General features: G+C 39.1%; 2 protein-coding genes across 2 annotated transcripts in view; one reads left to right on the top strand and one right to left on the bottom strand.

The window, feature by feature from the left end:
- Positions 1–7,780: 7,780 nt before the first annotated feature.
- Positions 7,781–20,376, bottom strand: LOC140227671 (uncharacterized). The gene is made up of 9 exons (XM_072308089.1): positions 20,332–20,376; positions 15,659–15,813; positions 15,346–15,427; positions 14,619–14,750; positions 13,254–13,417; positions 12,685–12,854; positions 10,846–10,940; positions 9,789–9,822; positions 7,781–9,304 (listed from the first exon to the last, which is right to left on the bottom strand). Exons 2-9 carry the CDS (start codon positions 15,793–15,795, stop codon positions 7,932–7,934), a joined length of 2,187 nt encoding a protein of 728 aa, XP_072164190.1. The 5' UTR covers positions 15,796–15,813; positions 20,332–20,376; the 3' UTR covers positions 7,781–7,931.
- Positions 20,377–20,977: 601 nt separating this feature from the next.
- The window catches only part of LOC140227662 (actin-histidine N-methyltransferase-like), a 30,170-nt gene continuing 24,388 nt past the window's right edge, over positions 20,978–26,759 (top strand). Inside the window, exons 1-2 of the mRNA XM_072308081.1 lie at positions 20,978–21,014; positions 21,978–22,090. Coding sequence (XP_072164182.1) covers positions 21,991–22,090 — 100 coding nt within the window. The 5' untranslated portion in view covers positions 20,978–21,014; positions 21,978–21,990. The remainder of the gene's footprint in view (positions 21,015–21,977; positions 22,091–26,759) is intronic.

Raw genomic sequence — 26,759 nt, 5'->3', positions numbered from 1 at the left:
AGTGATAGGTGGGAGGGTTATATGTGTAAAATTAGAGCACAGTCTAGCAATGGTGTAGCAAGGCAAGCTGTGTGGTTAAGACTTGTAAGAAGAAAGGATCTAGAATGATAGCCAAAACTCTGTCGTAGCGAAACACAGTTTTACTTTTATATTTAGACAGGCATATGGGGACTTTTCATTGGCATCTTATGTATACAGAAACTGTCAATGGGGCATATGGGGACTCTTCTTTAGTATCTTATGTGCAACTACTGTCAAATGTATCACTATGAAAATTGTATCAATAGGAGTATTGACTGGATTTAATGATAAAGAATTGTAAACAACAAAGCGTATTACATAAGTGTAATCTAGTTTATAGTCATTGGTAAGCCAGATGAAACAAAATCTATAAGTGGAGATTCAGGATTTTACAGTGTATTCAGTTTAGTTTGACATGTGTTTGCATATGGTGCAAGTATGTGTACATGGACAGTTGCTTCCTACTAACACTGTATGTCCCTTGTAAGGACCAGCTATCCTGTAAGTCCTTCCAGAATTAGAAAAAAAAAATCTTTAAATATTTCTGTCTTGTCACAAAGTGATAAAGTGTAAAGTAAAGCAATGGTATGTTTGCATTGAAGATGATTAGTTGAGGTTGAGGTTCTTCCATTAAACCACAGATACAACAAAAGGAGATTCCATTATTGTTAAAATCAGAGAAAGTGATGGTATTCCAGGAAAAGCTTCAAAATGTCAGAAAACAAGATGACAAGAATAGACAAAACTTGGCTTCCATTTCTTCCTCAATCAACGTGGACAGAAGGAAATGCTGCAGCTTGAGCAACATTCTATTACATCTAACAAAAAAAAGAAAGAAAAAGAAAAAACACTCAAAACAAAACAAAAACAATATAACATTGTCAACCTCTGCTACATGATGATTGTTATTGTACCTTCCTATGCAAAACTGGAACGGTTGACAATATGTGTTTCAAAAATACGAAATAATAATGAGATGCTCTTGTGCATATTCTTCCCTCTTCCTCTCTGTCAAAAGAATAAAAATGGAAAAATCCACTTCCCTATGACAAGTTTTCTATAAAGTTGCAATTTGCTGCATCAAATGCCTTATTTGCTCTGAACTGTAAAGTTGCTTTTATGATGGGAGTGTCTGGCAATCAAACTGTAGAAATTTCAGTCTTTCATGTTTGTGTGTGCAATTTATTTGCCATTGAAATAAGCTTAAATCATATTTGTATATGTGTAGATGCATCTATTTAAATCTATATTAGCAGCTCTGTAGTTCAAAAAAAGAAAAAGAAAGAATGACTGCAAGTTCCAGTGTTTTGTGTATTAGAGTGTATGATCTATGTGAGGTTATAATGAAATAATTAGTGATGAGCTGAAATTTTCCCTTGAAGCTATATTTTTCAAAGAATCATGTCGGATACGAACAGATGTTCTGATGGGATTTATGTAAGTTGCCTGCTTATCACTGTGTACTTCGACTCTGAAGAATACATTTCCAATCATGTACGGTTCCTGTATAATGTTTGTTAAGATTGATACACAGCCCTGTACCAATATTGCAGACACAATGGGTCGACAATTGACAGTGCAACCATCCTACCAGTCTATATGTACTTGTATAATTTTACCATGACAACTTGAGAACAATGTAATTATTTTTTTCTTTTAGTTTTCATCAAGAAGTAGTGTATCCAAATTGTGCATATCCATTAGATGTTCTCCAGCAAGTGGACTTACAGCAAATGCCATTAACACTTTTAGGGAAAGGCAGGGTAGTAGCTAGGCGACCCTGCTGCAGGGGAGACCTACCACACTGTCACTATCATGGAAACTCAAACAGGTGGAAAATATAAAGTAGAAAGTTTGGATTCACAACAAAGTGTGTTTGTGTATGTTAAGTGCAACTCTTTTGTGGCAAGTTTCCATGTGTTCTCTACCTCCTTTTGAAATATTCAAGCTTCAGATTGATCACTTTCTGATTTCTCCTTCTATAGAGTTGAGAGCATGTATTTTGAAAAGTCCGAGCAGGCTATGCTGGTGTTGCACACCAAGGCAGCAAGCCAATACAAGAAATGCAGAGTAAGTTTTAACATGTTGTGTAGTCGCCATACTAGAGCGTAGCAGAGAGTACATGTAGTGGTTAAATCAGAGTGTCACATGCTTGTGATTGACCTTTTTCATTGAACTGTGTTACAGTTATTCTCACATTTGATTGTGGAAAAAAAGATATGAAATTGGACACAAATTGAATAGCACTTAATGGTCGAGACACAGAAAAGTAGAGTTAAAACATTTGTACTTTCCAACATATCATACTGGGATTCCCAGGTTCCTGTTATCTTTGAAGCACTGCAAGCACTACATCATGATTATTTTGTACCATCATTTTTTTAATGCTTTCATTTACCCTGTTAACATTAATTTTCCTTGATAGGATCAAGTCAAATGTAAGTGCAACTTGCAATAATTCGCATGTAGGATTTCTTCTTGACCATATTTTTTTAAACAAAATTTGACCTGTACTACTCCCCTTTCAAGTGCCATAATGAAGTCAAAACATGGATGACCTTGCCATAGAGAATTATATATATTCATATTTATTATTTTAAAGAGTGCCCAGGTGTATTTGATTATGATAGATATAATGTTAACATTATGATGAAAGAAATGTTTAGAAGCCATTGAGGAAATATTCATAATTCATAAACATTCCAAGACACCTGGCATAATAATTTGCCCTCCCCCCCCCCCATCCCTTTCTCTTTCTCTGAGAATAATGTACTCTAGTTTTACATTACTGCACAGTTGCATGTAATATTTATGTGTCTGTGGAGCCAGAGTCCTTGTATGTATGTCATTGGTCCATAGGTCCATGAGGGATGTCACTCAATATGCAATAATCATCAATGTCTTCAGACTTTGAGAAAGAATGAAAAATGGCAGAGCAATGACATAATAAAGTTTAAGGAGAAAAGCCACAATGAAGCAGGATTCAAAGTCAGACAATTACGAAAATGTTTGTGCAATGACTGAAATAACTAAATGTGTCATTATGCATGCCAGAAGATTGTAACATGACAGTACTGTTTAAAAACTAACTGTTCTTAAAACCTTTAGATGAACAAGAACTTCAACAAATCGTATCACATGGACAAAGTGTAGGACAAATCAAGGTCTGTATTTTGAATTAAATGTGCTGGTGGCCAGAATTCAAAGGCAAATGTCTAGTATCTTTCAAGAGTTCATGAATGTTCATAAGTATGGATCAAATCCTGAAGAATTAGAAGTTTCAGTACAACTGTACTGGAAGCAAGTTCAACCAAGTTACATGACTAATTTACTGCAATGGGGCATTTTACAAATTAAATGAAGTTGATATCAGAAAAGGTGAGAGGTCAAGTAGGTCCACAATATTTGCATTTATACTGTACATGCAACAAACTCAGGAAGGTATGCAACTGAGGGTTTATCAATGTATGTGTATTTTAGAACAGTTGAGGGCTCGTACATTGTACTGTAAAAGTGGATATTTTTGCACAAGTAACTTTTCACGCAGGGCCGGGTAAGATGAGTTTTGCTTGTGTTTTTAATTCTGCGGAATCAAGACATCCACTACTGGACCATATGGCAAGCAAAATATTGGCATGCTTTTATTTTTGCACTAGTTTTTGGTTGTGCAAAATGTGCAAAAACTTCAACACTGCAAAAATTTCCACTTTTGCATTACTTCTTCATGCATGTTGTAAAATACACTGTCACATAACAGGTATGCGACTGACTTTTTATATAGTGGTCTATCAATGTTGTACAGCACAATTGAAGGCTCATATTTCATGCAAAATATGGCGAAATAGACTGGTAGCTGAAAATGCGTAGGTCAATATGCTACGTATAGAACATGTATCTGAATTTTGACGTCAAAATGGTCGACACCTCTTTCCTATGGATGGACATACAGTGTAATCAGTACTGAATATTCACATACTGTACTATGTCATATTGACACAAATACGAGAGAAATGTACAGTATCTCTGTAGCTACAAAGATAGTACAGTACCATATCACGATATCTCAAAGGAGATGTCTCAACTGTTGCAGTTAATAAGGATGTTAACGATTGTTGATTTTTGCTTTGCTTTTATCATCCCCCACTCAGCTGGTATTGGTGGTTTCTTCTTTTTTTTTTTTTTTGTCTTCTTTTGAATTCAAGGTTGAATATGATTTAGTCTTTCACATTCTATTTCCATGGATGCAGGTCTTGTCATGCAGACATTTGCTCTCAGACTCACAGAATGAATAAAAAATGAAAGAACAGCCATCTTTAAAGAATTTGTAAATGTGTATTGTTCACCGTGTATGTGTATGTAAATGTGTGTGTGTGTTTGTGTGAAATAAATCCATTCAACTTTTACACTCATTTTGTGCTATGTGTAAGTGTGATGTGTGACTCTGTGGATTAAATATTATTGATAGAAAACAAAGCTGAGCTAATATTATACAAATAATGAATGTTTATGAGTGCAATAGACAGAATATTTCATGAAGTGAAAGACGAAATGATCCATGAGCCGAGTTGAACGGATCAAACATTTCATCTTTCACCGAATGAAATATTCTGTCAATTGCACGAATGAAAAACATTTATCATTTGTTTTATAGAACACCTAAAATAGATCCTTGTCATTTGATATTTTATATCATTCAGAAACAAGAGAGAATCACTGAGCACTTTATGTGCACTAGCTAGCGCACTGTCGCATACACACACTGCAAATGCAAGCGTTAACACGCATAGTGTGCCGGGCTCTCAGCGAGCGTGCAATGGAGCAAATCGTATGGATCCAAAATTGCACGGTAAATGGAGCCACAACTGCATGGATGACGACGTCAACAGTGAAATGGGCCATATGATCAATGTCAAACAACCAATCAAATGACAAGGATCTCTTCAGGCGTTATATAAATTCATATGAGGGGCCTGCATACAGTGTACTCACGTTATAACGAAGTCGTCGGGACTGGCGGTTTTCTTTCACTATACCCGAACAGGATAGTGTATATAGATGGTAATTCTGGGACCAGACTTTGATTTTGTTGAAACGAGAGTTTCATTATAACCGTGTTCGTAAAAACAGAAGTGCACTGTATTGCAGAAACTTAAAAACTCATAGAGCATACAAAAAACAGCAGACTGGTCACAAGTACACATGGAGATAAATGTTCAAGGTGCATACATTTTTCATCATTTTATTTGAATGTAAAGGTCGCATTTTAACAGATTGACAATGCTGGATAATGATACTCTATACACTGAAATCTGTATGATTGTGACAAAATTATAGAAGTGTGTGCAACATTCAGATACACAAGTTCCAAAAACAGACCTTTGTTTGGCACACCGAATATCTATGCATCTGCATGAAACAAACGCATGCCCTGTGGGAATAATTATATGTCGACGCTGCAGAAATCTCACTGGGATATGAAATCAATTCTGATGTATTTGGCACATTGGGTCAGCTCAGTGAGAGAAATCTATTGATACATGTATTGATATCTGGGGATTAGTGAGAAAATGCAACCGCTTCAGCTCCAGTCACACAGCTGCTTACGTTGAGTTACATCCGCCGTGGATAGATACGGATAAGTAGATGCAGCACGGACGCAGGCATCTGTAGAGTCATAACTGTCCATGACTGATCCGTAGTGAATGGCACTAAGCTTGTGACATTTGGAACACAGGAATCCCCAACGATGCAGACTTATGTAAGTAACGGTAACAAAATGTAACTATTCGTGAATGAACGTAACTATTCGTAGCTTGGATACAAACCATCCGGGAAAACTTGACCTTCTGTCCATTTTTTGGAAGCAATGCCGAATGCAGAGCATCATGTGAAATGGGTATTATAAATATTAAAGACTCTCACTCTGCTAATACAATAACCATAAAAAGGAAACAACACTTTGGAAGGTATATCCCTTTCATAGAGAAAGCAGTTCCTGTGGCATGTTTAAAATCCCACTGAGCTATAACGACGCATCAATGCCAACAGCATCGACTACATAGCAACACATGCACCATTTTTTTTTAATGTGTGTGTATGCAATGCTGCACACTGGCACTGGTCAGACGATCCCTGACCAGAAAAAATCACTTTTGGACCAGTAACTTTTCAAGGAATGGACCAGTAGAAAATGGAACAGTTGTGTACCTACCAGTCCAACAGACAGGTTGGACCAGTAGAAAAAATGGGTTATTTTGCAGTCCTGGTACATGTACTGCATTAAGAACTCACATAATTATAAGGTTATATTCCTTTGTAACTTTGTAGGCAAGTCTAGCTACTTTTCATTTCAAAAGGGATCTCGGGATTGACAATCAGCAGTGGCTAGGACATAATTGTAATCTGTCAATTCATGCGACCACATACAAAAAAGAAGACAACAACTTTGAAACTCTGACATATAAGGTAGGATGTGCAAACTTGACTTTACAGACTCAGGTTTTGAAATGCTGTACTTAAAAATCATAAAGAAAATGTCAATTGCAGGACACACATGAATTATCCACTCAAGTGCAAGCACATTGATTTCCTTGTTTTAGGCAGTACTTTTCATAAGAACCCCTTTTATTACGCCAAACCATTCCAATACAATTTATTCTCCAAAGTACAGCTTCTCTGGCTGTATCTCATTTTATCTTTCTTGATGGAGAAATCCACCCTGAAAATTATTGTAAAACCAGAAATGTTTGTGTGCATTTTGATTTCACAAATTTTTCGACAGCCTAGATTCATGATATTAAAATGCATGCAAAAGGTCTTGTCTACACTGCATGCATTGCACGCCAGTGGAATTCACAAAGACTTCATGCTGCAAAAAAGACTGCCAGCCCAATTCACAAAAAAATTCATGCCGCAAAAAATATCTTGCTTTACAATACTTTGAGTGATTAAAAGCAGACAGAATGAGAGAAAAAGGACAGTGAAAGAGTGAGCACATTCTGATCAAAACTAAGACTTTATGATTTTTTGTTAAAGCTGTGATCAATCAAGTATTGGCATTTCCGTGATTGTGCTTATGATTAGGTCTTCCCTTTGCCTGTGCAAAAATTCCATAAGTCTCTCTTTTTGATACACAATATATTTCTTTCCTTTAATCTTGCATGCAGGGGTTTTATAGAATAATATCTACAATGATTGTGTTCAAGAGTACATGTACTATTTAAAATTTTCTTGGCAGGAAAAAATACATTTTTTGTTTTACAGTACAGAGCAAATGTGTGTTGAACTCGTGTGAGACATCATGGATTTACCCATGTGTTTGGCTGATCACATATTTAAAAAAAAATAATAATAAATAAAAAAAAAGTATATATATATATATATATATCTTTCTGTGTTTTGACTGGAATTTCTAGAACTAATGTTGTCCTGTTCCTCTAATTTTTCTGCTTCTATTCAAAAAATTAATTTTCATGGTGGAAATTTCTCTTTAAGGTAATAAACGTTATGAAGCCATGCTAGCTTCAGAGATATCTATCTGCTATAGTTCTTGACTTCCCTTTGAATGGAAATGCAAGTACTACAGTGATCTTCACAACATATTAATGACGATGGCAACTTGTTATAAAAATGAACTGCAAAAAATCTATACACACAACTACTGTAAAAGTGGAAATTTTCGCGGTGTTGAAATTTTCGCGCATTTCGCGCAACCAGCTAGCGCGAAAATAAAAACACGCGAATATTTTTGCTTGCCATACGTTCCTGTGCGTGATGTCTTGATTCCGCGGAATTAAAAACATGCAAAACTCTTCTGACCCGGCCTAGCGCGAAAAATTAGTCACGCGAAAATATCCACTTTTACAGTATAACAGAGAATGTCGTCTTATTTACATTACAGCATGATATCTTCATCTGCGTTTATTACCGCCATGGGAGGGTCTTCTTCCCATCTCCCGGCCAGTAATGCGAACAGTGGCCAGTCCTGTGGAAAAGCCTCCCTGTCCTGATGGGCCAACAGCACCAGGCTGTGATTGCTGCTGCTGCTGTGGCTGATGCTGCTGTTGCTGCTGGTTTCCGTAGCCACCCACCGGCGGCATGGCAATGTTTCGCGGCACCCCAAGGTTCTGGAGCTGCTGAGCAGCATAATTCTGAGCAATGCTCAGCATGGACTGGTCTATGGTCCCCTGATTGGGCATAACCTGGCTCCCAGGTGGAGGTGGAAAGTTGTGAGGCATCCTTTGGGGAGGTGCAGTCTGAGGTGTTGTTGGGGTGCTGGTCTCTGCGGGTTGGGTTCGCTGGATGGGATAGTGAGGTGGCACTGCTGGAGGGTGAGCAGGTGGAGCCGGCGGTGCATACTGAGTTGTTGGTGGTGGAATGGAGGGGTGAGTTGATGTTGGGTACTGGTTGGCAGGGAGCCCTGGAGGAAGTGGGCGAGGTGGAAGCTGTGGCATACTTGGCACACTGTTCTGGGAGAGGCCTGTGACATTGGCTTGTATTGATGATGGGGGTGGAGGTCTGTACATCGGGGCCTGGGGCGCAACTGGAGGCTGAACCTGCGGGGGTACAGATGTGTTGTGTGGGGGCTGTTGGTAATTAGGTTGTTGGGTTGCACTAGTACTGACTGGTGGTGGGCGGTTGTAGGACGGTGCTAGCAATGGCGGTGGAGGATGATTGAGGAACTGGGAAGGTCCAGGTAGCTGCTGGTATGACTGTGGAGTTGTCTGCGCTTGGGAGGCTGGTGGTGTGGGTATAGCAGCAGGTGGAACGGATGCTGATGGCTGAACTGGAGGAGGAGCGACAACCTGAGGACCTGGTCCACTGGGTGCAGATGAATATGGCGGGGTGTTGTACTGGGGTGCACTAAATGTGGTAGGAGCTGGTTTGGGAAGTGGAAATGAGGGCTGCTGGTGGTATGGAGGAGCCTGATGCCCCATTTGTGGGGGTTGTTGGACTGATGTTGGAGGCGGCGCTTGCTGAGCCTGCGGTGGCTGATGCACCACAGGTGGATGATGATGCTGAACAGCAGGAGGTTGCCGGGGTGAAAGGTGCATTCCCTGGTGAGGCACCTTGGGTGGCTGACTGGTTGAGCCAAGGTGAACCTGTATGCTTGTGCTCGGGAAAGTACTGGGGTTTGCTTGTGGTGGAGGAGGGGGCACTGAAGAAGACTGCTGGCGGTCATGGGGTGTGACAGTTGGTGGGGCATGAGTGACAGGTGGTGGTGGTGGTGGAGGCCTCTGCTTCTCTCTTGGATGATCATGCTTAATTGCTTTGGCTGAAGGTTCTGAATGAAAAACAAAGAAACAACAAAACATACATTGGGCACTTAAATGTGGGTATATCCTTATGGCATATGGCTTGAATATTGGGTCATATACTTGAAAGAGCAGTATAATTCACTAAATACCTCACAAACTGCATTTCACTTTACAACCACAGCTTATGTATGCTCCCTCACAAAAATTGGAAAGCTGCACAGTAAAAAAAAATCAAAACATCTCACAGGCAGGACTTAACATGCTGTCTCTAACGAGGCATGAGACTGTAGATATAAACAGTTTTGTTAAATGTTAAAGCAGCTGCAGCTTCATCATATCCTAATTTTGATCACCAGTTATATGCTAATGCTTCTTTCACACTCATTTAAAATGTGGAGGTGGCATGCAAAAGCCAACTCTGTTTCTAAGTGAAGTTGCTATGGTTTTACTCTGCTTTAGCATGCAAGTTTCTCAGATGTCATATAGCAAAATGAACATCATAGTCCTTACCTCCATGTGAACCTTCACCCTCTGGTGCTGATTTCTGTAAAGGTAAAACAAGGAACAGTATTACAAGTTTACTTGTCAGAACATTGATAATGGAATTTAAGCATTTGTTACACACTCAATCAAAAGTCATCTCTGTTAGTATCTGTAACAAAAGACTTAGGCCATGCACAGGTTCAATAATACAGTATCATCTTGATATCAGAGACACAGTGAAGTCATTCATATAACATATGGTACAAGATACAAAAACTGTATATCTAGCATCACAATATCATCTTGTTCTGAGACACAGTGTAGTCATCAATATGACACATATGGTAAGAAAATAGTGTATATCTAGCACTATTTGATTTTCTCCTTTACTACTACATACACTACACTGCATATTCTTGGTGATAAATAGTACATTAGAATCTTGTTATAACAATCTCCATGGGCATGCAGAAAGCTCTTTTATACATCAATTAAAACTATATCATTAAACACATTTTCTAGAAAACAAGTTTACATGAGGAATGTTCTTTAGAATGAGGGTCTGCTGAAAAATATCATTGGTCTTATCCATATGGGTCATGAAAGGTCATTTGTTATACAGTGAACTCCCGTTATAACGAAGTCCTCGGGACTGGCAGATTTCTTTCATTATATTGAAATTTCGTTATAACCGAACAAATAAATAATACAAAAACATAGAGCTGATAATTTTGCAACCTGGATTTTTATTTCGTGCAACTGGAATTTCGTTATATAACCATGCTTGTTATAACGGGAGTGCACTGTATCAATACCAGCCACTTTCATCGTTTTGTTGATGTATTGTTTTCTTAAAACAATGTGAAAGAAAAAAAAAATGTGAATGTTGGTACAAATACACACTGTAAACCATAGCCGGAATTACAGGACAAGAACCATAATTTCTCCATGATCACACAGGGACCACTTTTAAAGTCAGCAGAGGATGAATATTCAGCACTTTACACTTTTCATACAATATACACAGTGTAATGAGCTCTACAACCTCCATCTTTGCACTGGACATGCTATCTCGCATACTCACTGGTTTGGAACGCTTGACAACAGCTTTGCTTGGTGTGTGGGGGGTTCCTTTTTGCTGTCCAGCTGCATACAAATCCAGCAATTTATGGCAAATTTCTGAAAAATCAGAGAAGGAAATATATGTGCCCTTATTTTAATCCATCACACATGGTGACAACTGAAATTTGTACCTACTCTCACTCTGCATCATAATTTTAAAACTGGAAAGACACACAGGGATGCATCATTTGTTACTCATGCTTCGTATGAATGCTCTGGAAAAAGAAACTAAGATTTTTCTAGCTTATGTCTTGGGATTTTATTTTTTTATTTTTTTATTTTTATTCTTTTTTTACAAGTAAGTGTCTGTCATGCTCAATCTCAACTACTTTTGTTACTACATGGCAAGATGGATGCATACAATTCACACAAGAATGCTGGCATCTCTTCTTTTTCTTGGGTATCAAAATGTAAAAGCTAACTAACCCTCTGTATCTCATGATAATAATAATGATAAACAATTATACCAAAAAGTAAAAACAATGAAAATAGCTAGTCAGCACAGAATGGATAAACTGCCACAAATCTTCATAATGTTTTTAACTTTTCATATTACATTTCTCTTAAAGATAATAAAAAGTTTTGGTACCTCAAAAGCTTCCCTGAATTTCCTTGTCTTGGTTTGTGTTTCAGGTTAAAGTACGTTGTCTGTGAGAAATACTCGCCCCAAAGTGATCTCATGTCTTAGTAATCATGCAATAATGGTTTTGTACCAGAGCCGACGCTGTCCAGCGTCGATAAATATTGTACGAAACCACTGACTGCGACCAGCAGCGTGCAGCCCATTGTACGCATAGCTAACTGCGACCAGCAGCCCCATACGCATAGCGTAATGGGGCTTCGCATTGTAGCATTCAGGATCATGACAGAATTAGTATCGCGGGTAAATGTCAACTTAAAATCCAAAAATTTCTTTGATTTGAAGACTTACCAATTAAGCTGAAGTATTGAAAACAGGCTTCGAACAACGTTTGGTTCTGCCAATAGTCCCTTTCTGTTCGAATTGATGACTGAATGTGACTCGGTCGAGAGGACCTTGGGAGAGCTACATACACGATACCATGGCCAGCGCATGCGCACACAAACATCTTATCCGTTCATGGATTTGAAATTTGTGTGCATGTGATGTGTTCGCATGCACTGGCTGTAGTATTCAGTGTACTGTATGTAGCTCTCCTAAGGTCCTGTCGACCGAGTCACATTCAGTCATCAATTCGAACAGAAAGGGACTACAGGCAGAACCAAACGTTGCCCGAAGCCTGTTTTCAATACTTCAAGTTAATCGGTAAGTCTTCAAATTGAAGAATTTATGGGATTTTAAGTTGACATTTACCCTGCGATACTAAATCTGTCATGATCCTGAATGCTACAATGCGAAGCCCGATTACGCTATGCGTATGGGACTGCTGGTCGCTATGCGTATGGGGCTGCTGATCGCAGTTAATTGCATGATTACTAAGACATGAGAGCACTTTGGGGCGAGTAAGTCTCACAGTGTTAGTTATATGAAAGGTACTTTAACCTGAAACACAAACTAAGACAAGGAAATTCAAGGACACTTTTGAGGTACCAAAACTTTTTATTATCTTTAAACTGGAAGACATCAGCAGACTAGACAATGATAATGAAAAATACTTATTTTTTTTTTTATTTCTAATCCACATGATGCATAAGATTCTAATGAATAATAAAGGTCGATGCAATCATTTGAACTGATGCATGACGATATTTGCAAAGGACTGAAAAGTCCTTGGGATAATGTAAAGGACAGGAACATAGTTTCCTTAAGAGCTCAACTGACCCTCCATGATGTCCAGCGAGACATCCTCATTCAGCTGCTCCCACCACTTGACCTTTGTGGACTTCCCTGACCAGTCCATCAGGTCACTCTTGGACAGCCGGCCAGCCAGGTAGAGGAAACCCACAGCCACAATGTACGGCTCCCACTGCAGGCACAAAGTGGTGCACAGACTGTGCCATGTGTGGGGAGAAACAACAGCAAGATATGTTAATGCAATGCTAGTTTAGTCAATATTGATGATAGCTATGTCAAAAAGGATCATAACCTCATATCAAATTACCACTTGGAAACTACTGAAGCCTAATTTTGCCGACAGGCTACTTAGTATACACTGTTGTGGTTCTGAAGTATAACATGCAAGAGAATGACTGTTCTACATAGGCTTACATTCAGAAACCTAATAATCATAATGGACTATCATGGTTAACTTCTTAAAACCCCTATAACCAAATAGTTGTGACAGAGACTTCAAGAGTGAGTGGTATCACAGACTCCAGTTAAAATTCAGTGCAGGATATCAAATTTGTGTTCAGGAATATATATCACATTCTCATGGACAAATGAATTACCTGTCATTGACAAAGGTCCATGCCATCTGGACAAGCTTCTGTATCTTATCCTTGTCTCCCTTGAAGGTCTTGGCATACTTCAGCAGGTAGCTGTAGGGGTGCTCCACCTGCAGGTCAAACTTGATGGTCTGCAGCAAGATGCGTTCATGTGTCATGATCTCCTCCTGTAATGTGCACAATGAGGACGGTCAGTGAGGCTGTGACCTTGTGGCCTGACCTTTACTACAAGCTGCCTTTGAGAATCCCATAGCATCCATTTGAATCAAGCAGGCAACTGCAGAGATGCCCACTGTTACCTTTTTTTTTTAGTATTTTCCTCTTCCCCTCCCCCCCCAAAAAAAAAAAAATACTGCAAATTTCATGGAAAATTCTGTTTTTCCAAAATTGTACAACTACATACAGTATGTCTTTCAAATGAAAGTAGGAATACTGTTCCCCCAAAAAAGAAAAAAAAATATGCCGTCCAGCCCTTAGAATTGGAAAGCTGTTATCAAGGTTTGTATCCCTGTAACTGGACTAGTTGAACACTCATAACATGTACGAAACATTTACAAGTAAAGATACTGTATACGTGTGAGGTACGACCAACTTTGCCCAAGTCAACCTTGAACAAGTCTAAAAAATTTACCAGAGTCAGACAAATTCTACCTGGATGGATGTAAATATGCATCACTTCCACTGTGCAATTTGGAGGATTTTTCTCTGGTCCCCTTGGATTCAACTTTTGCAAGTATACTGTATCTCCTTGAGACATGAGAGATTTGACAGATGACAATAATTTCTTAAGGGGACATCTCATTGAGTGACGAATGTTTGCAAACGCAGACAATTTTAGTGAAATTTAGGTTTCGTAAGGGTTCATGAACGGTTGCAATCAACTTCGTTAACAATTGCAATCAAATTCACAAACTGTTTTCCTTGTTGCAAACAGTTTTTCTTGTCAAATATGACAAATTGCGACATGGATTTTTATACTGTTTGCGACAATGAAAACTGCGAGTTTGATTGCAACTGTTAACGAACTGGATTGCAACTTTTAAGAACCCTGGCTGGACGAAACCTAACATTGCTACATTCGCAAGCATTCAACGCTCAGTGAGATACCCCCTTTAAGGATATAGATCTATTGTTGCTATAATTTTTTGGGTAATGCATGTCCTTGAGCATGTCACTGTCAGATTTGACGGTCAAAGTGTATGTTTAAAAAGATACAACAGACATTTAATTAGCATTTTGCCACTAAACCAAAGTGTTGAGTAACAGCTTTGATGGCACAGATTCTCTCTTGCTTTCATGAAAGAGGACAGTGAATATTCTACACAGCATATACAATTTGTATTTGGATATGTGAAATAAAAATATCACCTTGGGATCATCTCCAAAAGCAGCAAAGTGTTGCTCTGACAAGATGTTCTTTGCAATCTTGATGATGTCCTTACACTTCTTTGGGGTTTCCTCCACTTTACCTGCTAGAAACAGACAAGCTGCACCCATGACCTGAAAACACAACAAAATTGCACATACAGATTTCACACGAGTCCATCTTCTTTGGGGTCATATGGGACACAGAAAATATTTAAAGTCACATTGCAATAACAGCTGTAACCTGACAACACTTTGTTTATCCTGTTCTGAGATGAGTTTTAAAGGACACCTCATCCCAAAATAAAACATGCCCATACAGGAGTACAATTTAATATCATTGTGCTTGTAAAGTTGCATTAAAGTAACAATTTGGACAATCTTCTTGTAATGCATGCCATTAGAGGCTAATTCCCATCCGTGTAGACTTTGAAAAATAATCGTAATAATATTTAAAAGCATGCGTCCAAGTTAAACAGATACAAGACATTACAAGTTGTGTGTGTAAATTGAAAACAAGAAATAATAAAGAAATTAATCTTCGTTTGTAAACCTAAGTCTAAAGTACAGGACAGATACTACAGTGTATGATGAATGTACGCTTGATATGACTCCATAACAAAATGAACTCTAAAAACATAAAGCATTACTATGAATATTTCCTTTTCAAACTGTCCATGAAATGATACAATGGGATTGTATGAAAAAGGGGAAAAGAAGTGGAACTTACATAGCGTGGAAACTCCTTGAATGAATGGAACATGTAGAATCGATGAAAGTACACAACTCCTGTTGCCATTGTATCATATCTTCTGATATTATATTAAGGAAATAACATGCTAAAGCTGAATTAAAACACATGCATGGACTTATACACATAAGACTTTTAGTCCAATACATAAAAATGTTTTGTTTGTTTGTTTTTTTTTTTGTTTTTTTTTTTGCCAGTTATACACACAATTCATCATGCACATCACAGGTAATATCACTCTCATAAAATGTCACATAAACAATCCTATCATAATCACTGAAGGAAAGGATACAGTCCTTGCGTTGTGCCTGCTTCAATGATGAAGCGTGATCCTTCTCTGCGATAGCGAGCCTCTGTGTTTGCATCGATACCATCTTTGATGGAGGGGGTGTTCTCAAGGTCCTCCTTTTCATAGTACCAGCAAGGCATTGTGCTCACAATTGCTGTCTGTTATTTAAGACAAAAATATTCAGTATGAAGACCAAGCAACTGAAATGTGCAAATACTTCAAAACTTTTAAAACAGTGCAAGAGGTCACTTTTGGTAATACATGTGTATTGAAGGCATTGATGTCATAAGCTCACAAATCTTCCAATGCTTCCAGTGGTGGGGTATTAGCTGGGTGGAGGGGGGAAGGGAAGGGGTGACGTACACTAAGGAAGTCTTGCCCAAGTCTCTGCCACTTTCAACTATTGGTAGCAGCAGCATGCATGTACATGTGTATATAGTACTTCTTTGTACCACAGTAAAGTATGTAGCATACAAGCATAAAAATACAAATGTATCACAATTATGAGCAAACAAGAAGAATTTAGATAGGGATGACTGGCTCTCTGCTATTCACTGATCGACACATATCATTTAATAAGGGTTGGATTAAAGGAATTATGATTCTTTTTTAATGTAATATATTCTTTTTGATGCAGAACTATTGATTAAAAAAAATTATATGATGGTGATATATGAATAGATTTTATGTATACACTGTATATACATTTGTTTGTTTATGTAGTATTGGTCCAGCATTTGTTTTGTTTTGCTCTGATGTTTTGTACTAAGTATATCTTTAGAATATAATTTGGTAGGTTAGATATTTATATGAATATTTTGTTGTTGTTGTTGTTGTTACAGTGTAAGTAGAAACTAGAATGATGAAGGATGGCGTGTAATATTCATACTTTTGTAATTTTGGTAAAAATATGTGGTAATATTTTGTGCAATATAATATACAGTATTTATATTTGACAATAATTTTTGATGTAGACGTTATGTATGACAGTTCAATGTGTTATTTAATTTGAATGTATTTGTCATTGCAATGTATTCTAGCCTTCGGGCTACGAGTTTGCAAGTTTGTTTGTTTGTTTGTTTTTTTTAATCATATAAGCCATTCTAATAATAATAATAATAATAATAATAATAATAATAATAATAATAATAATAATAATAATAATAATAATAATAATAATAATAATGATAATGATAATATCAAATCATTTATATTGATATGGAGTAGACTTCTTTAGAATGAGAATCAAATAACACTAACACTTAACAGGCCAACAGCACTTCGGGCCTGGACTGATCTGAGAATGATGGAAGGGAATCTAAGTTCCAAACAAATGAACCCCCTCTCATCATGCTCATAGAATTAGAAAAGTTTCAAAAACAACAACAAAAACAACACACACATGTATTGGAAAATCCTATAGATTACCAACTTTAGAGATATCTACAGTATTCTACTATAAATTCTACCACTGCAACGGCATTTGACTCAAGTTACTTCGAGCTTTTTTCTTTTTTTTTTTCACACGACCTCCCCAGTACTTCTCTGCAAGAATATTTCATTTATCAGTCCATCCATGATTATCATACAACCTATACAAGAAATTCTTTTGATTATCATCCCCCGTACGTACAGTGTACAGTGTACGTACATTGTACCTCTATGCTCAAAAATTCTGTTTTCTATACACGCCCTTTGATATGGAATGATTTGCCACACAAAATAAGAACTAACTCTTCACTAAATCAATTCAAGAAGAGATATAAGTTTTATTTATTAGATTTACAACATGTACATATAAACTTGCAATGATCTTGCCACGTATAAAGTGATGTGTCACCTCATAATGTACTCTTATACATCAATTGTAAGTGTGTGTGTGTGTGTGTGTGTGTGTGTGTGTTTGTGTGGCCCGCGAATCTGAATGAATTTAAATATTTTGTCACCAGGGTCCTCCAACTTCATATAAGGCAATCAGCCTTCCTGTTGTGCCCTTACACTGTTATGTTTCTTTTCCATTTTTTTTCCTTCTCTGTCCTGCAGAAGATTGTATGATTGTTAATGTGCTAATGTATTTTTGTTGCGTATCCATTGTTATGTTTTTTATGAAAGTGTTGAATAAGGAACTTTAACTTGAACTTGATGATCAATTTAGTAGTAGGGATAATAACATACAAAATGTAGGTATTTGGAACTCTTGCCGATTCTTCTTCTCTGTTTAAATACCAACATCCTAAGGCCAAGTAAAAAAAGAAAGTAGTTTCTCGTCCGGGTTTTTTGAGCAAGGCGATGAGGGAGGTCCTTACTATTTGATATCTTACTATTTTTTCGAGGATTGTCAAAATGAAAGTACAAATTGTAATATGTGTTTCTCGTCCGGTAATTCTGAGAAAGTTAACGAGAGAGGGCTTTACTATTTTCTATATCCAATTTATGAAATGAAATATCACTCTGGTAGCTGTGTTATGAGAGACCAGGTCCCAAGTGTATGTCTTGCCTGCACTCTGTGCATTTCCAAACAAATATGTACCATACTTGAAATGAAACTTCATGCATGCAGAAATACATTTGCTTTTTCTTTCCACTACAGATGTCAAGGGAAAATGACCATCTTAAAACTGGTAGTGTTGTAATGGCATTTCTGATACCAGTGTACTTGCAATTCTGATGTATTGTGCTATTAATTGAAACAGGTATAAAACATGTCTTTCAACAAATGTACGACTGAAATAAATTCCATGATATTCAAAACACTGCTTTATTTATCATTGGTGTTTGTGACTTTTTGTGTCCACACAGCTGGTATGTATCTGCATTTCTTCACAGTACAATTGTAGCACATTCAACTGGAAACTGGCTTGTACAATTGCAGATGGATGTCAAAATGATACTGATATGGCATTATAGCATTAAACATTTAAAGATGTTTCTTCATGTTCTAAAAAGACATTTGATAATCACTCATCATTTGGATGATGAATGATTGTATACCACACTACAGATGATACGACTCACGGCCGTGTCCGTGAATTTACATCATAAAGAAAAGTATCCCGCAGAAATACGAGACAAACCAGAATCCGTGGAAAAGTTATCTATTTTGTAGATACACCCATTTAATAATTCTACATTTGCTGGAAAAGCGCATTCATTTTATCTTCAAAATATAACAATACATCGCCGTCAGATGCAACGTTACAGAGCAGAGTGTACGGGCCTCTACACAGCTACAGACACGCACACTAAAATGTCTTGGCCAATAAACGGTGCGGCACGCACGGCCACTGCACCGTACCTTCCGACACTGCACACACATGCACATAGTCACAATGACAGGAAAATGTATACAAACTCCATACAATCCTCACAAGCATTTGCACAGTACAATTCATCCGCTTAAAATATGAGAAACAGGGAAAAATACGAACAATGCGCGAAATACGCGTGGAATATCAGCGATTGTTCGCAAAAATGTTGCCGCTATCGCGTTCACGACGTACCGAGTGCGCTGTACATCACAGCCCAGGCCCGCCCGCGGCCGCGGCCCGCCCATCCAACTATACAGTTCGACTGCTTTGTGGAGCAGTGTGAAATGCATGCGTTATTACATACGCACTACAGAAGCTACAGCTGTACTACATCTAAGTAGAGGACGCAAGGCGTAATTAGAAATGAGACGTCACCATTGGTAGGTGAATATTATTGTCAATTTCTTTTTTCGGCGACTGAAAAAATAGTAAATATCAAAAAAGTCGATTCGGCAACTGAAAATCGATGTGGGCGGGGAGCGGGCTGGGACGAGAATTATGAATTTCTTGGTATTTTCAGCGCCATTTTGAAAATAGTAAATAGTAAAAAAATCGATGCGGCGGCCAAAATCGATGCGCGCGAGGACGAGAAACTGGTTTCTTTTTTTACTTGGCCTAATGCAAGGGCTAACCACACAGGATGCGAGCTGATGTTGATGGCGCAGAGAGAGAAGTTAATTGATTAGAATTCCTTTGCTATGAAGAATGCCATGAAGAAGTGCAGGTTTGAAAGTAAGTCAAGCCATTCAACCAAATCTGCATCCAAAATTTGACCACTGGCTACATGGAGGTCAAACTTTGGTGCAGGTTTTTTAACTTTGTTTTTAACTTAACAATGTCTGAGTGTGAACAGGCGAGTGTCAAGAGTGACTGTCGCCCGATGTCGATGCATGGTAATCATGGTACCATGGTAATTGCAATGCAATGCGTTCCGATCAATCCATTCCACTCTCCTGTACCCTGATTTTATTTGCAGTGCAGCCACCACTGTGCATGTGCAGTGTCAGTGATTGGGAGGTAGCTTGCAAGAACATGTTCCACATCAACCTCGCTTCAAATTACACAAGCAACACTGATGTGCTAATGGTATGTGAGATATGAGACCACCCCAACAAGCAGTCATTGCATTGCAACATCACAAGCACCTGCGCCTGCGCCTGCACCGCACCGCACCGTCATCATATCAGCACACAACATGACACAACTTTGAGTATGTGGTACCGTAATCTAAAAAATGGTGCTTGTCGACGCGACGACAGATTTCTGGAAAACAAAACCGATCTCTAACATGTCTAATACTAGTTATCTCACCTGTATAGTGTAGGATACATGTAAATGATGTACGGGAATTTCCAACCACGCCCTTACCTCTTTTTGTTGATCTAAGGAAGACAGCCTTACTTCTCGCCGAAATTTCCTCTAACGGTTACAGTAATACGTCCCCTTCGTCGATTCTTAGCATTTGTAGCATAGTGAAGATATGGAAATCGCACGACACTGTGCGATTCATCACCACATGCGCACTCTGTGGAGTACTGTACTGTTCACATCGTTCACCGATGCGAGTGCAATGTAATCGTACGATCGTTGTACGATCGTACCAACAGGCGTCTCATGCAATTCTTCTTTTACTTACCACTAGATGGCGGTAGACAGCAACCACCTGCCCACAAGATGATGAGTGTGTTCTGTACCCGATACTAGTATGGCCCGATCGGCGGCATGATATTGGTACCCATTTAGTATGTGCATGTTCATCTAGGCACTATACGTACGTACAGACAGTACACACCTTTTGGAGGTCTGAACTACCCACCATTAAGCAGATCTGTAATACTTTCTACTTGCTTTCCTTGCTTGTCCGTGGCGGAAATGAGGGCCACAGCCTAGCCACAGCCAGTAAAACACCAACCGCACGCGCAAGGAAGAGCTAAGAGCTAAGTCTAAGCTTCCAAGAGCCAAGTCCGCACTGGTGGCACTGCAGTCGACCTGCAACTTGGAAGTTCTAACACTCAACAGTAACAAGTCCTTTCTCAGAGCCTCAGAATCAGGTACGGGGGTACCTCTAACCTCTAAAGATTGATATGCAGAGATTCTATTATATTGTGTATAGTCTAGATCCTATTAGCAACTTTATATGTTGTTCTGCGACTAAAATAGTACTTACTAGTCTATACTACTATACGAAACCTCTGTCTGTCTTTGCCTTTTTTTATGTGTGTAACGAACATTTTAGGCCGAACAGGTGTTTACTGATTTTTTGGCTGCCTTTCAGACTTAATTCATTTGAACCATCATCATTGCCATTGCCATTGGGCATTGGCATCGTCTGCATGAGATGAGATAGATAAATCTGTCTGTCCAGAGGAGTTTTATAATTTTTCTACTTTTACTTTCCTCCTCGATTCCGTAAAGCCAGACATGTTGTCTCTGTGGAACATATCCCAACAACAAAATACAGAATAGTCTTTTAGGCAATGCAGAACATCCCTGACAGTATTTTTCGATGCAGACCATGATCTTTCGATCAAGACGAGATATTAAAGAATTAAGGTTGCTATGTTGACGGGTGTTGTATGTGTACTCTTGTAAGTTTTCCCTTTTCCTTTCATTTCTTCCCTTTCATTTCCTCCTGCTTCCTCTTGAATAGTTGATCCATTTATTTTGCCTGAATTAATCAAATTAATTAATGATCAAAAAAGAAAAAAAAAAAGAAAGAAAAAGACTAATGTTCTGTACCTCTTGTCATTATAGTGTTCCAAGAATGAGATACTATTACTATCCATCCTACTACCATGTTTTACTGTCATCAGTATTTTGATACGCTTGTGTAGGTAAAGATGCCAGAGCTGAAATTAATTGTGAGACCCGAGATAAAGAAGCTATTCTGTATTCTCTCGCTCTGTTGTCAATATCTTTGATATCTGTGGTTATGTCTGTAACGTTACAAATGACTAAACTGATATTTTTTGTTTGTTTGATTGCCTTTTTTTTTGGTTAAATTTGTAAAACAGGTTGTCGTCCAACATGGGTAGGAAGAGTAAGCGAAAAACAAACCCTGCACCAGATGAAGCATCCAAGGCAGAGAGAAAGGAGATTCTCAAACTCTGCGGTCACATTATTGAGTGTAGGTATTATTATGCAAATTATAATAGAAACTGGGCATTTTCCAATTAACCTTATACCTCTATTTTTTATATTTACCACCATTGTACTGTAATTGTGCATTTTATTTGTTTGTGTGCATTTGTTTTCCCCAATTAATGGAGACCCAGCTATAGCTGTTGGTTTGTACAAAGTTAGACAAGAAGGAAATGCTGTTGGATGTGTATATTTGTGAAAAAATTACAAAGAACAGTGTATGATTTTCATTCCATTGTGCCAAGAAAAACATGTTGCAACATAATTGTAAATCAAGGCCTCTGTAGCATATTTAACAGCCTTTAATTTACTGGGTTGAAATAAGTATTATGTATCAAATATACTTTTACTAAAAACCCACTATGCATGCTCATGTGTGAGAGCTGTTGCATAAGGCAACATAGGGATATACATGTTTATGTTATGTTCGCCCGTGCAGCGCAGAGTGCCTGGCTTAAAACCGGCAATTGTGCTATATGCAGGGCGATAATCGGGGCGCCGATGACCGGTGCGCCGGTGCGTGGCACGCACGCCGCGTGCGCGCGCCCACACACACACCTGGGGCGTGCGGCGCGTGCCGGTCCCCGCACGGGCCCGGCGCGGGCGGCCTGTCCCCCGTTGAGGGCGGCTGTCGGCGCGGGCTACTTCAACCTGTGCCTCCCTATATAAGGGAGACCAAGGTCTGAAGACGAGAGAGACAAGGAACAAGTAAAGGAAAGAAACCAAGGAACCAGCGATCTAGCGACACAGCGACCAGCGACAGCGTATACCAGCGTATGCCAGCCAGGGACTACTACCTGGCATCCGCGCCTACCTGTCTCTCCGGTGGATTACCACGCAAGGTAAGCCATGTATACCTTCCCTCACTACGGCGAAGGGATTTAAGTACATTTATCTAATTTACCATGTTGTGCGAGGCGTCGCGACCAAGCAATTTATACGGCGCATCACAGCAGCGTTTTGGTGGCAGCGCGCCGCACAACAAATGGCGCTGCGAGCAGGATCTCCGTTTTTGAACAATTATTCTGCTCGGAAACGGCAAAGGTATAAGTAAGTATTGATTTACGTCACTTAATTTTCGTTAATATGTGTTTATTTGCTTTGTTTTAACGTATATTTGGTATTGTTTCACCTTTAGAGGTGAGCGGAGTTTACCGTAGCAGACGCTATTTGGTTGGGTGTGGCGTTCCAAAAGATTCCAACAATGCCGTGGCGCGAATCCTATTATTAAATTTCGCGCCGTTTTTTCGTGAAACGGCATAGCAAAGCGGTGCCCATTTCACAATTTCAATTAACTTTTGTAGTGGCCAAACTGTAATTTTGGAAAGTAGTAATAGTTGTATACGGGCGAGCTATTTTTTAGTCGCTTGTCCATATTTTCTATTTTCTAGGTTTTTATATCACTTTAGCATGTGTAACGTCCTTGGGATATAACCCGGATGTTACACACAGCTTAGCTTTAGTTTGGCCTAATATTTGCGGTATTCGTAATAATTTTTGTATTTGTAATAAAATTGTTAGCGTTGTGGAAACTCGTGTTTTTACAGTACATGAGTTTGATTTTGGTCTACAATTTAGTGGACGTTTTGTCAAGTTGAATTGTGTTTGCGTAGGTTATTGCATTACGAAACGTATCCGTTAACGTATCCGTTATATTAAGCTTTTGTATGAGTCGAGAACTCCGGTCAAGGTCTTCTCGTACATATTCGATGACGCCAGTACTTCTGTAAATTGTCTTTTTGGAAGTTGTTCGTTATCGTGCTCGTTAGTTGTATTTTGGTATTGCAACTCGATGTATTCCGTATATCGGGAATTACTGTGCCATATTAGACTGCACGGATATAGTTTCCTTAGATTATGTGTGAGGCAGTCGGTATATAGTTCATGTTTTTGACCGCGGTCCGAATTCATTCGTTGAACGGACCTGCGTTTATGCACCTTATGTATTTTTTCCCTCGCAGGTATAGCAACCTTCGTTTGAAGATTTTCTGTACAAGCGAGTGTTGAGCAATTGCCGTTTATTTTGCGAATAAGTTTGTGCAACGTGTTTTAGACATTTTTTTCCGCTTCTCGTGAAGTGTTCATCGCAGGTGTTGCTTATTATTAATGAACCACTGCAACTTTAGCTAGTACGCAGTAATTGGCGCGCTTCAAATTCTATAGCTTTTTTCGTCTTTTGCCGCGGAAATTGGTGCATCATTGAGTGGTCTCCGGGAAGCTACTCCGGCTGGTGCACATTGGACGTTCTTTTCTTTTGTCGGTGTTTGCATTTTCTTCCCTCGCTTGCGGAAAATTTCCAGCCGGCGTGTTTGAATAAATTTGTATCGGCTATAACGCCCGCCGCGCTGTTTGATGCATTTATTGGCCGCGCATTTATATATTTGATGCATTTATTGATTATAGAAAAATGTGATATAAGATTGCTGTTTTTGTGATTATGTATTTTGTGATTATATTTACGCTACATGTATACATTGCACTGAAGTTTGATTTTGATAATGAATACTGATGTTGAGCAGTGAATATTGATGTGAAAAGTATATTCATGTCGATTTGTGTGCATCAGTGTATGTCTTGTATGTTGTGCAAGTATTGACGCAATGATACAATTTGGATGTTTATATTACTTGGATTGGATTCGTAAATACATGTTTTCTTATATTGCCGGGAGTCTTTAGACTTTTGCAAATATACGCAAGGGAAAAGAGCGAAGGATTGCTTTAACCCTTTGTATATTTAGCAAGGGAAAAGAGCGAAGGATTGCTTTAACCCGTTGTATATTTAGCAAGGGAAAAGGCGAAAATAATTATTTCAGTCTCTGCTTAAAGAAGAGAAAAGAGCGATAATTTGCTTCAATCTTGGCTTAAGCCAGAGAAGAAGCAATAAATTGCTTATTTTTGTGATTTGGAAATTAATAAGCAGAAGTTATTGGGAGAGACGAGTGAAAAATCGCTCGAATTCCTTAAGAAACTTTGTTGCTGTGTTATTTTCCGAAAGAGTTGTGTTTGTATTTCGTGAAGTGTTTGTTTCCGGAGTTTCTTTCGGTCTTTACGAAGTGAACGCCTCCAGGTAAGTTAGAAAAGGTGAATGAGTGAATTTGTATACTGTATTGTTTCATGAATTCGTATTTTATACCGATACATATACCGAGTGTGCGTTACCGGCGATACGTAGTTCTTAATTTACGCCGAGTTATATACCGGTAAGCAGAGAAGCGTATAGAATAGCGGAAAGAGATTGTGATATATTTGTATTTTGCAGCCTTACGCTACGTTTATTCGCTTCATAGCATACTTACATGATGTCAGTATCGGTTTTATTGAGTATGCGCTACGCTATATAAGCCTGGATAGCTTTAGCATTAGCGAACCGGGAAGTGTAACGTTGTCGTTGCGTTTGTACGTAAACAATCCGTGATTATTGATGTTATAGAAGAGATTGCGGTATTTATATTGGGTAGCCGTACGCTACGTTATTCGTATCGTACCAGAATTATATATTTCACTATCGGTAATATTTGGTGTATACGTTACATTATATGAGCCCGGATAGCTTTAGCATTAGCGACCCGGAAGTATAGGGTTGCGTTTGCACGAAAGCGATCCGGAATTATTAATTTGATAGAATTAGTATTTTGTATATAGTATAAGTTATCTCTGTGTGCGTTATTGACGATGGAGAGAATCCGTATTAATTGTTGCAACAAAAATGACCTGTTACAAGTACCAGGCATTGGCGATGCAACAGCAGCACGGATCCTCGCCTTACGCGAGGCAACGGGAAATATAACTCCCGATTCGATATGTTCGATTCCGCATATTCGAAATTTAGCGGATATAATTCAAATGTTGGATTTTACGCCAGCTCCAGTCCCATCCCCTAGGCCTCGTGCGCTGGGCAGATCTGGCTCTCCGCCGATTGCTCCGTATCCGTATGATCGTTTCCCGGCACCAGGGTATCCGAGGGCTGCATCCCTTCCGCCAAGGGGATCAGAAAACTCTACTGTGCCTTACGAAAAAGGGAGACAATCCCTACCTCCTGACGTCGGTAGGTGGCAAGTAACTAGGCCCATAGCGATGTCGCGGGCAACAGTAACTGCTAACCTTACCGACCAAACCGCTAAAAACGCACAGAGTGTTTCTGAGACCCAGCAAGGGGAGGGGGAATTAGAGCAAGCCCAACCGGAGCCGAATGACAGGCGCGATACTGCTCCTGCTAGTGTTAGTCACACTGGCGAGCCTCAGTGCGCACAGCGGCCACCGGGAGGGGAGCTCCGTGAACGTGATCAGGGTCCTGATCACGATCATGACGAACCTCAGGGTGGTACAAGCTATACCGCTGTACAATCCCGAGTAGAGACAATTAATGAAGGGGACCCGACGTATGGTCAGTTAGGGGACAGGCGCCCATATTATGACAAACATCACGAGGTCACTTATGGTTCTCGGTACGAGGGAAATTATGAACCTCGTTACGAGACATTTCGCGAGCCTCGACGTAACCCGTCTCCATATAGGCCAACGGGTCCACCCCTACATTTTGACAACCGTGGTCGATATTGCGATTATGAAAGGTATCGGGGTAACGATCGCTACCGAGATCATGATCGTTTTCGACAGGGTAGCGATCGACACCGTTACGATAGCGTCGATTAT

The sequence above is a fragment of the Diadema setosum genome, chromosome 1 (assembly GCF_964275005.1).
Source record: "Diadema setosum chromosome 1, eeDiaSeto1, whole genome shotgun sequence".
Lineage (NCBI taxonomy): Eukaryota > Metazoa > Echinodermata > Echinoidea > Diadematoida > Diadematidae > Diadema > Diadema setosum.
Note: the sequence above shows the minus strand (reverse complement) of the source record. Positions and strands in the feature narration are given on the sequence as shown.